This window comes from Zonotrichia albicollis, chromosome 9 (assembly GCF_047830755.1).
Source record: "Zonotrichia albicollis isolate bZonAlb1 chromosome 9, bZonAlb1.hap1, whole genome shotgun sequence".
Lineage (NCBI taxonomy): Eukaryota > Metazoa > Chordata > Aves > Passeriformes > Passerellidae > Zonotrichia > Zonotrichia albicollis.
In genome coordinates this window covers 10,874,131-10,889,304 of record NC_133827.1, presented here as the reverse complement: position 1 = coordinate 10,889,304, position 15,174 = coordinate 10,874,131, and the positions used below count along the sequence as shown (strand labels likewise).

The 15,174-nt window shown below is 36.1% G+C and overlaps 1 protein-coding gene across 1 annotated transcript in view; it reads right to left on the bottom strand.

The window, feature by feature from the left end:
- Nucleotides 1–2,838: 2,838 nt before the first annotated feature.
- Nucleotides 2,839–15,174, bottom strand: part of LOC141730111 (unconventional myosin-VI-like) — a 29,271-nt gene continuing 16,935 nt past the window's right edge. Inside the window, exons 13-17 of the mRNA XM_074546746.1 lie at nt 11,132–11,235; nt 9,763–9,894; nt 7,616–7,642; nt 5,249–5,467; nt 2,839–3,852 (exon numbers count right to left, since the gene is read on the bottom strand). Coding sequence (XP_074402847.1) covers nt 3,653–3,852; nt 5,249–5,467; nt 7,616–7,642; nt 9,763–9,894; nt 11,132–11,235 — 682 coding nt within the window. The 3' untranslated portion in view covers nt 2,839–3,652. The remainder of the gene's footprint in view (nt 3,853–5,248; nt 5,468–7,615; nt 7,643–9,762; nt 9,895–11,131; nt 11,236–15,174) is intronic.

Genomic DNA, 15,174 nt, shown 5'->3' with positions numbered 1-15,174 from the left:
TTTAAGAACAAAAAGGAGGCTTTTCCTATACTGTGAAAGTATTAATGAGCCCCACTGAGTGTTGTTACTGACAAAGCCTCTCCAGGGACTAATTACAGCAGATAATTGTAGGCCATGATTTTTTTTTTATTATTGCACAAACCTCTCAGAGACTCCAAGGCAAAAGCCAAACCCAAAGTCCTTTGAAAAACTTGCAGTCCCTGCAGGGAGCATGAAGGAGCCCCCAGTGCCATTCCTTAGCAAGGCTCCCCAGGGACCTATATGGCCTACATCATACCTGCTGTATGTAGTTAGAAAGTAAAGATAAAATCTTTACTAGAATAAAGCTTTAAAAAGTAGGCTTAAGCACCAAAAATATCACATGGAAAAACAGCAGACATTACCAGCAAAGGAATATTTTTGCCTTTCTCATAACTTAATTAACCCTTATACTTCAACTCTTCAAAGACAAAACAGTAAGAAGATACAAGTAAGATTTCAACATGGAATGTGTTTATTTTTTATTTTTAATTTTCAGTACAGTATTAAGAGGTCATTTAAATACTTTAAATAAAGATATTTGAAGAAAAACCCAGAGGATTCAACTAGGTAAAGAAAAACACAATCTTATCAGTGGATAAAAGACAAGTATTGAATGACCTTAGGATCTTCAGAATAACATTCTCAAGAAAATGCATATTCCTGGGTCACCTAGTCAGGAATGCAGCTTAGTGTTGTGCTTCTCTTCCTGTTCTTTGTTTTGTGGATCTCAACTATAATGGACAGCTTCACTGACAGGCAGGAAGAATTTTTTTTTTAATGAAACATGCAGAGAACCAAGTCAATGTGCTTTCAAAACCTCTATAATTTTCTCTATAATTATAAATCAGATAGGCATCAGGTCATACTACAGTCCTAAATATCAACCCTCTCTCCTCCTTTTATATTTCCTCTCCAAATCAACCAACTATAATTATCTGACACATTACAAAGGACCATGGAAACAATTGGTAGGCAGTTAAATATTACCAGACATGTAAAAAAAATAAAATAATCTGAAACTAACTGAAAATTAATTATGTTTCACAAAAGGATAAGTAAAACTAAAAGCAGAAGCTGCTTTTGGCGTGGAGTGAAAAAAGGGAAAAAAAAAGCAGTCTGCTACTGTGCAAAGTAGAATACCCCGATTTCTGGAATGCATGCTCTGCTTCCCTCAGGCACACTTCTGGAGCAATGCTGGGAGGTGGGAACATCTCATTTAAGATGTCCAGCCACCAGACCCTCTTCCACTATTTCAAAGTCCATTTTATTTTCATGATAGCTCATATTTGTTAGTCATTTAGTAAAGAAAAATTTCCATACACCCATTCTGATGAAAAAAATTTCTTTCAAATGCCAATCAAGGAAATCCTGACCTAACTAAATGAAGAGAGTGGAAACATGCAGTAAATTTTATTTAAAGTTCTCTGCAGGTATATTTACACACATACATGCTAAAATATTTAAGCACATATATGTGTACATACCTAAGACATGTAAGCATTTGAGGTTCTTAGCTTACAATATTCAGTCTCATAAGATCCATGGATTTTTAAAGATACACACAGTGAGATGGAATGTGTTAGTTCAAGCAGCTAAACCTGACAGAAACACACACAGGTCAGGTCAGTGATTTTTCTTCCTTGGATCGCATGAGTGAGCACAGCTTCTTGCAGTGTTAAGTGTTTGGGGACTGGAAGCTGTCACATTTTGGTTCCAATGCAGTAACACATTAAACCAGTAATCTAAATTTCATAAGCTGCACCTTTAAACTCACGCAACACTGTACAGGTTTGCACACAACTTCCCAGCCAGTAGTCTGATGCCCTTCTTTCCTCTTCCAGCCAAAAATGACTGTTTCAGTGAAGAATTTAGGTAAAATGAAAACAATTTTCTCATTTGCAATCACATGACCAGGAAGTAGAGTGGGTCTGCAGCAGAAGCTGAGATTCCCTGATGCAGTGGGTGTGTAGAAAGTTAAATACCACTTCAATATCTCCACATTATTCCCATGAGGAGTGTGTTTATAACAACAAGCAGACTGTGGCACGCAACCATAGTCTAAGGTCAGCAAGGCCCTTTCTCTGTGCTACAGAATCACCCCTCTTGAAAATTCAGTATATTTATGCCTTTTAAAAATGAAAGTTTCCAGGAGGTTTCATGCTCAGTAAGGAGTGTGGAAATTATTTCATACTGTAAGCAAACTGTCAATTAAAAAGGGCAAAAATTCATTTTTAAATCAAGCTATGAATTGGACATCAAGCTACTTATATTTTGGATTTCTATTAAGAGAGATAATAAATGGTCATGTTTAATTTGTTGAAATAATGGCTAGCAAGGTAAAGCAACATTCACTTAAATGAAAGAGATGCTTCTTAAAACTGCATGAAATTAATGATTCTCACCCACAAAAACTCCCCAAACAAACAGTTTCATAAGGGAACTGCTACAAGCTATGAAACTTGATAGAGGAGATTAATATATAGCTCAGCATCCAAGTCACTATGATATTTCAGTACACTAAAAATTGTATCTATTCCATCAGCACATATTATTAAGATGCATTATGTTGTTGGACCAATTTTTTATACAGTCTAACAAAAGTTACAGACCTTGTATATCTTGTTACAGTTAAAATAAAGAGGATTTCTGAGGCTCAGGCCTCAATACTCAGTTCAGTTATACTGCCAGCAAAAAGCTGAACATATTTCCCTTAGTGCTATCCTTAATCTTATATACCTTCAGATACAAAGGTTGGACAATTTTGCGTAATATGTTGCAATTACACTACCTGGCCAAACAAACTGTCCAAGAATCGCTAATAGAAATGTCATCAGAAAAATAAAGTCCAAAGCAGATTTGTACTAAAAAGAGAGAGAAAAAATCTACAAGAAAAGTGGTATAAGCCCTAAAGAGCAGTACATTCTTTGAGGACCTCCAATATTATACTATTTTGACGTATATGAATGCTTTTCTTGGAACATACAGAAAACTGTTTCTCTTAAACCAAGACAGAGAATGAATTTAATAGGGGTTTATAGGTCTCAAGTTTAGGAGGATTTCCCATCAGGTTCTGGAAAAACAAAAATCATTAAATACAGACAGTAACCAGTTTGCAAATCAGGACATAAAATGTCTCAGATTATATAAAAGTATACTCCAACTTCTCCATAACAGAAGTCAAAGCTAAGGCCTCACAATTCCAGTTATTAGAAATAGCATATTCTCTTTACTAGGCCACCACTTGAAGCCAGCTACTCAGTGTTTTAAAGAAGGAATCTTATAAAAAGCTGGTTGCAGTGCAGTTCTTTGCAATATGTACCCAAGTACAGACAGATTGCTTGAAAGTATTAAGAGTTATAACAGAAACTGTTAAAGAAAATGCAACATAAAAACAAAATGCAGCAAACTACACTGCCTGAAGTTTCTTCAGGGTCCTCATACCTAGTAAAGTTCACTACACAGATTAAACATCATGAAGTACAAATTAACAAACCACATGATTAATAAAATCTGTTCACTTTATATTAAACATCTCTACTCTGATTACAGAACGTTTAGGCCCTCTGTAGCACAGAGGAACTCTTCCCTTTGTATCGCGGGCCAGGTTCTCATCGCGAACGCTCCTGCCCGCTTATTTCAACAGGTTCTGCAGCATCGCCGTAGCATAGGTGGGGCGAGCTTGTCTGCTTGCAATTGCATTTTGCAGATACTGGATGCCTCCACAGCGTTCCCAAATCTCTTCAAACTGCCTCGGTAAAATTTCAGCACCTCGCTTTCGGGTTAAGCCAGTCTCTTCAAGGTTAAGCTCACACATATCCATGTCATCCTTACCTGAAATGGTAAAGGGAAAAAGAAAACATATTTTACATCATTGAAAGATCCCATCAATAAAAATTAGATCCTTGTTAATTACATTTCCTCTCTGTAGATCTGGTTTGCTGGTAGACTTCAGAGCTTACGAGGAAGTCCTCAGATACAGGCATTTTTCAGTTTCCTGGTTTTTTGTTACACAGAGAACACTAAAACAGTATGAGAATAAACTAATATCAGATGCTGCAATTGACAAAGCTGTGCTTAAACAGGAAGCAAAAAAGGGAAGAAGCCGAAAGATCATCATCTCGATACATTCTTCTGAAACCCATTACAGGATGACAACCACATTTGGATTACATATACCTTCAGTTTCAGGCCACTTTATAGTGAACTGCTTTACTTATGGTTAAAGCAACTAAGAATTCCAGACTTTGGATCAAGTAGCTAATCTGTCAGCCTACCACACAAAACCAACAGTGGGACCAACGTAGGCAATCCAATGAAATTATATATGTAGCTCACAAACTAAATCGTAATCTTATTTTTAACAGGTACTCAACGACAGCACTGCTACTTTTAGCTATGGGCTTTGGCACTGAACAGCAACAGCTGGTATAAGGAATTCTACTTAAAATAATTTGCAGAAAACAAACTTTTGTTGCCAGTAAAGCATAATCCTGTAGTGAAACAAATTGGCTATGGCCTTTCCTCAGTCTCTAAGTTAAATACAAAATCTCAAAACACAGAAGCGTAAGCAGCATTTCTCCAGTGTTTTCTCCCCTGTTCCTTACCCTCCAGAAAAGGAGGATACATTTCACTACCAGATAAATCTCTACCTATCCATTGCAACATTTATTCTAAATTTTTAAGATTAAAAAGCTATTTTCCCATACTAAGTAGCATAAATAGGGTAAAAGCATCAGCTTGCTATTAGCCTCATGCTATGGACAGACAATGTAACATATGCACAAATTGTTTTGATACAAACTGCTTGTAATTCTTTACAGCTAACTTAAAAACAGTATAATAATGAGTAGACCTTTCCCAGATAAATTGTGATGTTTTATCTTCACACTGTCTCCAGTTCAATGAATAGTCTGAGGGTTTGTAATAATACAACTCTTTCCATTTGATTTCCCACTGTCTATGGCTTCCCAAATTGAAGTACGTGTAGAAGTAAAACATAGGACCAGTTACATGTCCCAGTGATATTCTGAAACATTTGGCCACCATCAGCAGCAGTCCCAAATCCTCAAATTCTGCCCAGATAAGAAAGAACAGAGAAAGGGAGGGAGGGAAGGAAGGCAGGGAGGAAGGAAGGCAGGGAGGAAGGAAGGTGGGGAACTTGGAACTTCATCCTCTTTTTCTGAAGTTTGTTATCAACTCTGAACCTTCTCCAAGTTTCAACACCAACCTGCTACAAGCAGAATGGGTGCCTTGTCAGGGTGAAGCTCCATTTGCCGAGCAATCCAGGGCCCATCGAAGTGTGCGTACCACCAGCCCTTCTTCTTGTTCTGGGGGTCCTTGTACTGGTCCGCGGGGCGGATGAAGGGAATGCGGAAGTAGTGCTGCTGCCTGTTTATTTCAATCTCTTGTTGTCTGCCCGGGAGCTGGGCTGCGGGGTTCTGTTGTGCTATCATTCAAAACATCCCCCCAAAAATAAGTGAACAAAGCAATTAGAAAACAAGAAAGCCATATTACTTCCTTTATTAATCAGCACATTAAAAAACAAACAAACAAACAAACAAACAAAACAAACAAGAAAACAAACCCTCCCCCAAAACCCAAGAGATTATCTCTCAAGGTCATCTGAAGTCTCAGCAAACCTAGAAAGTATTTCCATCTCATATAATGTGCATTCTGTTAATTGCAACAGCTAAAACACTGGTCAGAAATGGCTCATGTTAACTCCTGTACATGTTGCCCAATGGCAAATTTAAACAAAACTAAGTAAATAAAATAACATATTCTGCTTTTAATCAATATTTAAGGTAAAACTTGCCATGTAAAATTTCTTACCAACCAGAAACATTTATCAGTAATTGCTTTAGTTCAGTCCAATTTTTTGTAAAAAAAGATCACAGCGCACAGAAGCATTTTCAGTTGCAAACATACAAAAGCATCACTTGATGTTTGACAGTCGACACAAAAGGATGTATAATACTGTTAGAAATTACTAATTTGTTAATAGAAATGTTGACAATAAATACTGCTTATTACAAAGCTGCCACCAAACAATTTTCTGCTTAGATTTCTATAAGTCAAAAGCTGGCATTAGAAGTAACTTCTGGCTGCTTTCTTTTTTCAAGGAATTTTTAATTTCTGACCATTAAGATCAGCTGACTAAACTTCTAAAGGAGAAAGTTACATGAAATTTGTTCAAGTTTCATATATATTTTTGGTAAATATTTTCCACATGCATTTTTGGACTTTTTGAGTTCCCCATATTTCAGACTCTAGAGAGAAACTCACTTTCAAATAAAAGCAGATACTCTCTATGTTAATTCATCAAATGATCAACCTTCTTAATCTTACATATACACTATCATAATCGATTTTAAATAGTAAATGCTCTTAAAAGCAACATTCTTTCCTTTAATAACTGCCCCTGCAAAAGTTTGTTACTGATCTTGTTTTAGTGGTTTACACCACTGTTACAGATACCCTGCTTAAGAACCTTTACCATCTCTACAGAAGAAAATCAGGATTAACTTTTTATATGTTTCAGCATAAAAGGAGTAATTAAAAGTGAATTCAATTTTTTTCCTTGTGTATTGAGCAACAAAGAGAATTTCTGAGCTAACATTTATTAATATGAAAAATTACAATTACTTTTAATAACTTATTTTTACAGTCATGAACAGAACTAATACAGACTAGCAACTACACCTTGAAATTTCTTTTGCCTAGATTCAAGCAAAAATAGTTTTTCTAAACCTGAAGAGCAGAACTTTAAGAAACCCCTATATGTCTTACACATCAAATCTCCTTTTTCTAATGTGTGCATTAACAACAAACATAGAAAAAAAGCACCCAGATTTTAACACATGAATGCTACTTTTATACATCAACTCTGATAAAACACACACCTTACAGGAAGACAGAGTATATAAAAAACTAATTTAATTCTATGCATTGTCTGAACATTTATCCCAGCAGATCAGTACTTAAGTATTGTTGAATACTTTTTGCACTGCAATGGTAATTGCTAAGGCTCATTTCTACCCCTAGGCATATCTAAATCTAGAGAAGAGGGCAAATCTAGAGAATGGAAATGCTAAGCAGCCAATGGAGCCTCTATTGGTGCTATAGAACTGTGGCTGTCTATTCAGAAGAAACCATCACCTACCTGAATGTTAGTCTGTGTGCTAGGAAAACAGTTGTTACATTATGTTGATTCCAGAGTTTTGCTACAACAAAAAGCCATGTGCAGACAATAAAAAAAAAAGGCTAGAACAAGAATGGTTTTGGGGTGTTGGTTGTTGTGGTAAAAAATCGGAGATTATATCTTTCAATAATTTATATAAGAAGGTTATTTCACTCTCCCTTCCCATGACTCCTCAAATGGGTAGGTTTTCACGAAGACAAGTACATTTTTGAATTACGAGAGTCATGTATAATTACCATCAGATTAATAACATTGTCAAATTATCATTTTTTTTTTTTACAATTTACTTCTATATACATGTGTAGCAAAACACTGGATTAATCAATGTTAGTATGGAGCTCTCAAGTGTTCCTATTCTTCAATGTTAGCTTAAACAACTGTCTCCTCACTTACTTGAGTTGCTCAAAAATGGTGCAAAATCTGTGAACAAATATTACATGTTGAACAAAAAATGAAAGTGCTGATTCCTTATAAGTTATGGCTTCATTACAACATCAACATTTTTCACCAATGCTGATAACAAACAAATAGGAATTCTAGCTACAACACAAATGCAGATTCTAAGTGTTTCTACTCTTTTTCTACTTCTATTTTCATCAAGATTTAACCTCAAAATCACCTTAATAATTTGCAATTCCTATTACAAAGCTTCAGTGGTAAATTGCTCTGACAAATCTGCTATTTAATTAATGTAGTACTTTATTTTTTTGACATTTCTGCTAGAAAAAAAAACTTCCAGAGCTCTGTCAATATCAGTAATAATACACAAACCAGTGCTTAGCTTCTATACTGAATGCATGAATTTAAATAAAGGATACTTATAAAATTACATTAAAGGATACTGTAAAACTACATTAAATCAATGAAAAGATGTAAAGAAAAAACTACATCACTTGAAGCCCACATCCACTGACACGGGAAAGACTTTTAGCTTAAACACCTAAGAAATCAGAATTTCTTCTTACTACCTTCTCAGATGACTACAGTACATATGTATGTGAAATGCCCATGTGGTATAATTATTTGCAATGCAAAGAATTATACTGGCATTGAGAGTCTCTAAAGGTCACTATCAATTTCTTCTGAACTGCAAGGTTCTCTTATTCTCTTATTATGCCATATTTCAATGAAGTTAAAAAAATACAATGAAAAACACTGAAAAAAATGCAGCAAATATCTCAAAAGTGATAACAATATGAATATTCTCAGCTTTTTGTGCAAAAATCCAAAGATCATCTGCTCTTTGATACTTCCCATCAGCAACACTGTGTATGAATATTTTACCCATTTAGCTCCAGAGAGAACGTTCAAAGCAATTTACCACTTGGCAGAAGTGCTTCAAATGCCTTTTCCTGCCATTTCAGTCACAAGCTTTCTTAAGCAGCTAAAACCACATTTCAGACACAAGGACCCATTATTTGATAATATCTTCTCCAGGGGTCCAGATTTTGCCTGCCACATATCCATACTAAAATTCCCTGAGAACCTCAAACTCAGGTAATGCTCAAGTAATTAATAACTCAAGTAAATGAATCAAGGGGAAGGAGGTGCCTTTGTACATGGACTGAGATTACCTAGGGCACCTGGATTCCCTGGGATGCTTATTCTCCATGTCCTACAACAATGCCTTAATCTCAGGCTCATGTGACTTTGGGGAGAGCACTTTCTCCCTATCTTCCCTTTTCTTTGTCTCTCCCATGAACTGTGTGACAGGAACACAAATATCAAATATAATGGAACAAAAAGACAAAAGGAATGATCTGACTAAATTGTTCCATGCATTTACTGTGATCCTATAAATTTCTTAGATTCCTTTTATACAGATGATCATCGGACTTTTGAGGTGGAACATTGGGAAACGAGTAACAGTCCACTCTGTAAATACCACTCCAGAAACCAGGTACAGAATTTCCAGGTCTGGCAGTATGAAACTCCCACACTTCCTTGATGAATGCAAGAGAAACTTACTCTGATTAGTGTGTGGCTTTGTCAATAAACACCAGCCTGTGAAATCAGTAGAATGAGGGGTCTAAATAGAAAACACGGTCTACACAAAATTTGTCACCCCATGAGCCAGAATTACAGCATCAACACTCAGATTTTATAAAGGAGGATGTAACATGATGTATGTAAGCAGTGATGTAAACGACATAATTAGTAGCACCTTTTAAAAGTATCTACATCTATGTCTACATGTCTATGTCAATATTATGAAATATTAAAGTAGCACAGCAATGAACATTTAACAAAAATGCCAGCACCTGCACCAGTAGATCAAGAACTCTTTTTAACAGATGTCAGCTGGATGTGAGAAAAGGTTTTAAGAAGCATAAGAAGCTGAGTCTACCGAAAGTGTTTTAATTTCTGTGAAGAATTTGCCAGTTTCAATCTTTCCAAAATATTTACCTTAAATCAACATAAAACACTCCTAAAAAACTCCAAGTTTCTTCAACCTAGCAAACCCAGAATACATTCCAGAAATGTTCTCTTTAGAATATTATCACCAAAATTACTATAAACACAAAATTATCTCTCCTCACCATAGTCTGTGACTGATTTGGGAGCACGCTGTTCTGTTTCTGCATTGCGTTTCTTATTCTTGGATTTCCAAGCATGATACACCTTTAGCCTTCGGTGGAACTCTTCTCTGCAAGCTGCCAAGAGTTCAATATCTATCCCAAAAAAAAGGAGAAAGGGAAGGCATGAGTGAGAAAAGTCAGAAAAATATTTATTAAATGTTTTTCTATATTGATAAGGTATATGATTGGAGATCAAGCTGTGACACTAATATGATAACATGGAATGTAAAAACCCCTCACTCTCTGCAGCACAGCGCCTGTGTTTTATGACCCAAAAAGTCCCTCAGAGTTTGATGAATCCTTTTCTGCTTTAGAGTAAAGGCAGTCCCCAAAGTAGCTGTTGTACTGGGACATTTGGAGCAGTAAAATGCTACAAATATTTCTGTTGACAGTATCACAATACAAGCCGCACAGAAACAAATTTTAAAAAAATTTAATTGCACTGCTGAACATTATTTCTGCAACTGAAAAAAACCCATGAATTTGACTGCTTATATTTGTATTCTTTTTTCATGTATGTATTTTAATTTTTCTGAAGTTCATTATGCTAAGAATTGAATGATGACAAGGCTTTTTCATTAGTTATCTCAGAGTATCCAAGCTGGCTTCATGAGGAAAGAACTCCACTTATTACTGCACCATCTACATAGCCGAAAACATTGCTCCAGTCTTGCATATGTAAAAACACTAAAAGAGAATGAGTTACTTTCCAATTTCTACATCCAGGAAGAAATTCTGAGTGATCTTAAATCACAAATTAACCAACTGCTTTCAATAAGAAGCAGGAAGAAACAGTAATACCTAAAAGACGAATAATTCTTATCTATTTCTATCTTCACAGCACTGAGGCCAAGGTGATTAATGCCCCACTGTAAGCTTCCAAAAAGAAGTTACACATTTTGAAAATTAAAGAATAATAATCTACGACAGAACATATTTTTGCTTTCTTTATGATTTGGTGACAGCAAGAATTGATAGCAAAAAAATTCTTAGAACATGCAAATTCTAGGTAAAGCATAATAACTACTATTCCCTCTGTGGAAGTACATCAAATGGAGTGAACTTAATTAAGAAGTTATAACATGTATTTTATGCCCAAGATGTTTATTATCATAAATATATAATCCCTTAAAGACATCACAAAGGAGATTCTGTTTCCTTAATATGGAAATAGCTTTGTGTATTGTTCTTTTGGGGGTAAGAGAATTTTTAAAATTAATTTGTTATTCACTCAAACTCATGTAAACTTTTAATCTTTGTTATAGGAAGAAAGTAACACTTTTTCGTATAACTACAACTTGAACTCTTTCTCAGAAAAAAAAACACTTACCACAGGAGGTGTTGGTTGTATCACGAAGCTCTGCATATTTCCACTTACTGAGATCATGCTTCTTAGTACCAGCAGCAGCTTTTGTGGCTTGCACTGCAGGACCCCTGCAATTATTTTTAAAATGTATATGTATTTTTTCCAAGTATTAAACAGGATTTTTTTTAAGAAGAGGAAGAGATCCCATGATCAATAATGCGTCATACTTATTACCACACAGACAAAATACCATAGTATTTTCAAGTTGTTTGAATTATCAAGAGAAAATGAAAATATATTTTATGCTCAAAATCATATCATAATCTGATTTGCCTCCTAAAGATTAAAAGGAATTGTCATTGATATTTTTCAGGTATAGAAAGACACATATTCTGAGTATCTCATCCCACATTGATGTACATTTTACTTTGTGAGAACCAAGATGCAAAAAACAAAGACTGAACATTTTTAGTTCCATTCAAAAAACAGACAAGGAAAAATATTCCTGAAGTAGAACAAGGAGAAGGAAGAAAAGGCATTTCCTCTGCTATTTAAAATTGATCTTGTTCCTAACCTTAAGAAAATATTCTGTCTGACAAAAACCTAACTTGAGAGAAGAAACCAAATTAATTCTATATTGGCCATCTAATAACAGCAATATTTATTCTGAGTTGGGAGTGATGATATTGATCATCATGATCATCAAGAGTGATGATATTTATCATCAAAGTAAAAAAGACCACTCGGACTAAACGCTGACCAGTAAAAAAAGACTCATCAAAACTCAGTATTTTCCAAAGGCAAAAGGTCTTCACCATGTAGGTAATGTCAAAGTGAGTCAACAGCGAATGCAAGTGAGGAATTATTACTAAAATCTCAATCATCTTTAGGAAAATGTACAATGTTTCCATGTATGAAACGAACATTAGATATAAACATAAGCCTGAATTTCTTTTTTTCCCCAAGAAATGTGGTATGGATAAGTGGAAGAACTCTCCCTCAGGAACAGCAAACTTCCTGTGGATTATCAGCTTATAAAATAAGTTGAAAACACTGCAATGTTCAGTGATGATCAGCACATCTTTTAAACACTAAGGAATTCAAGAGCAGACACGAGATTTTACCAGTCTCTGCTCATGACTAAGAATAAAAATTGAATTCTTTCAGGATCTGAGGGAATTTCTTCAAAAGAAACTAGAAAGAATCTTTAACAAGGTAGCAAAGTTCTTGATGCAATAAGAAAAAACAGGCTTTTTAATTGTAAGGTCTGTTTGTGCAGTAATATCTTTGTGGGACAGGCACAGTATTAATAGGTTGTTATGGTTTGAGCCTGGCACAGAGCCAGTGCTCTCTATGAAAATGTTTTCACTCTGGTGCTTGCTGTGAGATGTGACTAGGAATAAGCAAAACAGGCTCTAACTTAAACATAAAGAACACTTTATTACTTAAACTACAGGAAAATAGGGAAAGACTATAAGGAAAAGAGAAAAAAAAAATTGAAAACTTTACAAAAAACTACTTTCTTTTTCTCTACTACTTGACTTTCTCAATCTGATACATTTTCTCAAAACACTAACTGCTCAGCCTGGCACGACACTTTAGTATACTCAAACTTCAGTTCATGAAGAGGAAAGGAGTCTTTCTTGTTCTATAGGCTTCTCTTGGAAACACACTGAAACTTCGTGTGTTTCTCTGTCACTTCGGCACCGCCTGGAAAAAAGTCTTTTTGCTGCTTGTGACATTTTCTTTCTATGCTCAGTGCTCTCACTACTGACGCATGGACTAGAGCTGCTTTTAGGGTTGTCTTTCAAGGATGCTTTGTTTCACTCTAAAAAGGCACAGTCTCTGCTTTGGGACATCTGTCTCTTCTATATTTTTCTAACTCTCTGGGGCCGGGGGGTCTTCACGAATGAACTTTCTTGGTTTCTGAGCTACTGCTTCTTCTTAAGTGCAGTCTGTGTCACAGGAACAACTGAGTCTATGGCTACAAGAAAAGTCTAGCTAAAAGGCCACTCTAAATCATCTCTCTTCATTCAATCATTTCTACGTTCTTCGGGCTAGGTCTTTGTCTTATCTCATTTTTCATTTCTCTTTTTATTTAGCTTCGAGGAGGATTAGCATTTTTTGCAAGGCTTCAATCATGAAAGAAAGGGGTTAAAACTTTCAGTCTCTGTCTGTCCCGGAGCGGCACTCTCACACACGCTGCTCACACGCTGCCGCTCCGGCCGGGCACTCTTCTTCTTCCCTTCTCCTCCTGGGCCGGCTGCTATCACATTCGGTGTCGCCGGCTCTCTCTCTCTCTCCCTCCTGGGGGGGGAATGGCTGCCCGAGGGCTGACTCCCTGGGATCTTCTACCCTTCTATCTTCGAAAGCCCCCTCACCTCCCATCTCTGTCCAGGCCCCGGGCCTACCACGTGGCTGCCCCTCCCCCGCCCAGCAGCAGCGACTGGACAGGGGAGGGTGATCTGACCTCGTCGCCGCGACGTCCCAAGAGAGACTGCCAAGGGCAGTGCCCTGCTTTTTAACCTCTGTGTATTCTCGGAGGTGTGTCCAAACCCCACTGGCTACACCAGGTGCCAGTCTCAAACCCAAAACCTTCATTGGTTTGACCACAGCTTCCCAGAATTCCCACTTCTTCCTGGTCAAACCACCACATAGGTATAATCTAATGAATATTATTTTAACATTTATTTTTCCATAAAGGTCTCATGTGGTACCGTGAAGTTTTATGTTTATTTTCCTTTTTTAATTAGAAGGTTATAAAAAACTATTATAACCTGAATTTTTTCTTTATGCAGATACAGCAGTTTTGAAAGCAGTGATAACAAATGCAATTTAAATTTCATTGAATAAACCTAACATTCCTCTTAATAACAACTGAACCATCTCTTCAGTATAATTAAAACTACAGAATCTTGCTGTTGGAGTAGCAGCTTAATGTCTACTCATACTACTAATCTGAGTCCACACAGCTTCCAGTTGGAGTTTGAGAAGTCAAACGTAAAAAGTTGACTTAGAACTACTCATGACTGTAAAACAAATAACTGGACAAACTTCTTCAAAATATATACTTTAATATTTTGTTCTATTCTGTAGGACATCAAGGATTCCTGATAATTAATTTGCACTGCCTGGTGTCTAACCTTTTTGAACCTAATTTGACAAATCCTAAGGATTTTCCTTATTTAGCAACATTACCCACCACTCTAAGAGTTTGCTGCCTAATTTAGCACAGCAGAACTAGGTTGTAGTAATCTTTAAGAACGCTAATCCAATTGAATGGCTTAGTCTTTCTATTAGGGTACTACTGTGCACTCTGAAGACCACTTGCTTGTTTTCTACAGGACCTCAAGCACAACAGTCTGGCAGCAAGAGGAGCATCACCTTTGACATTCCATCTTCACTGCTCCATATGAGAGTTATGTATCATAAACAGTATTTTCAGACTAAAAATAGAAAAGACCAGTCTCATGTCAAAGGCTTCCAGTGTATGAAAAGTGAGACAATTTTTTTTAAACAAGCAGATACTGAGAAGCATTGCATTTTGAATCCGACCAGAACACAGAGCCTGATCTGGCCCCAAAATTTTTTCATCTTTTTGTACATTAAAAATTGGCCACTGTCATTGGAACTATGTCAATATATGCAATACAATATGGCCATTTAAATTCACATGCTACCTTAATTACACCTTATGTGGTTTATGCCTATTCTTAAAATACTGCAGGAGAAAAATTTAGTTACCAGCTGCATTCCAATCATCCATGATACCACTAGAAAATTCATTAAACATGTGAGACTGAGCATCTTCAAACTATACATACATAGCTTAGTAACTTGTTAAACAACAGATTCACTTTCAAAACCTCTAAACATTTTTTCTTCTTCTGTAAGGTTCACAAAATCAATGTCAAAAAAAATTTCTACCATCAAGTTGCAGAAAACACTTTCTTTTTACTTGCTGATATGGAAGACAATCACAAAAATTTCTTTGAACAGAGTATTAGTATTTGACCAACTAGCATATTCAGACCCAAACCTGTATTTATCTTTTCTTCTGCATTGTG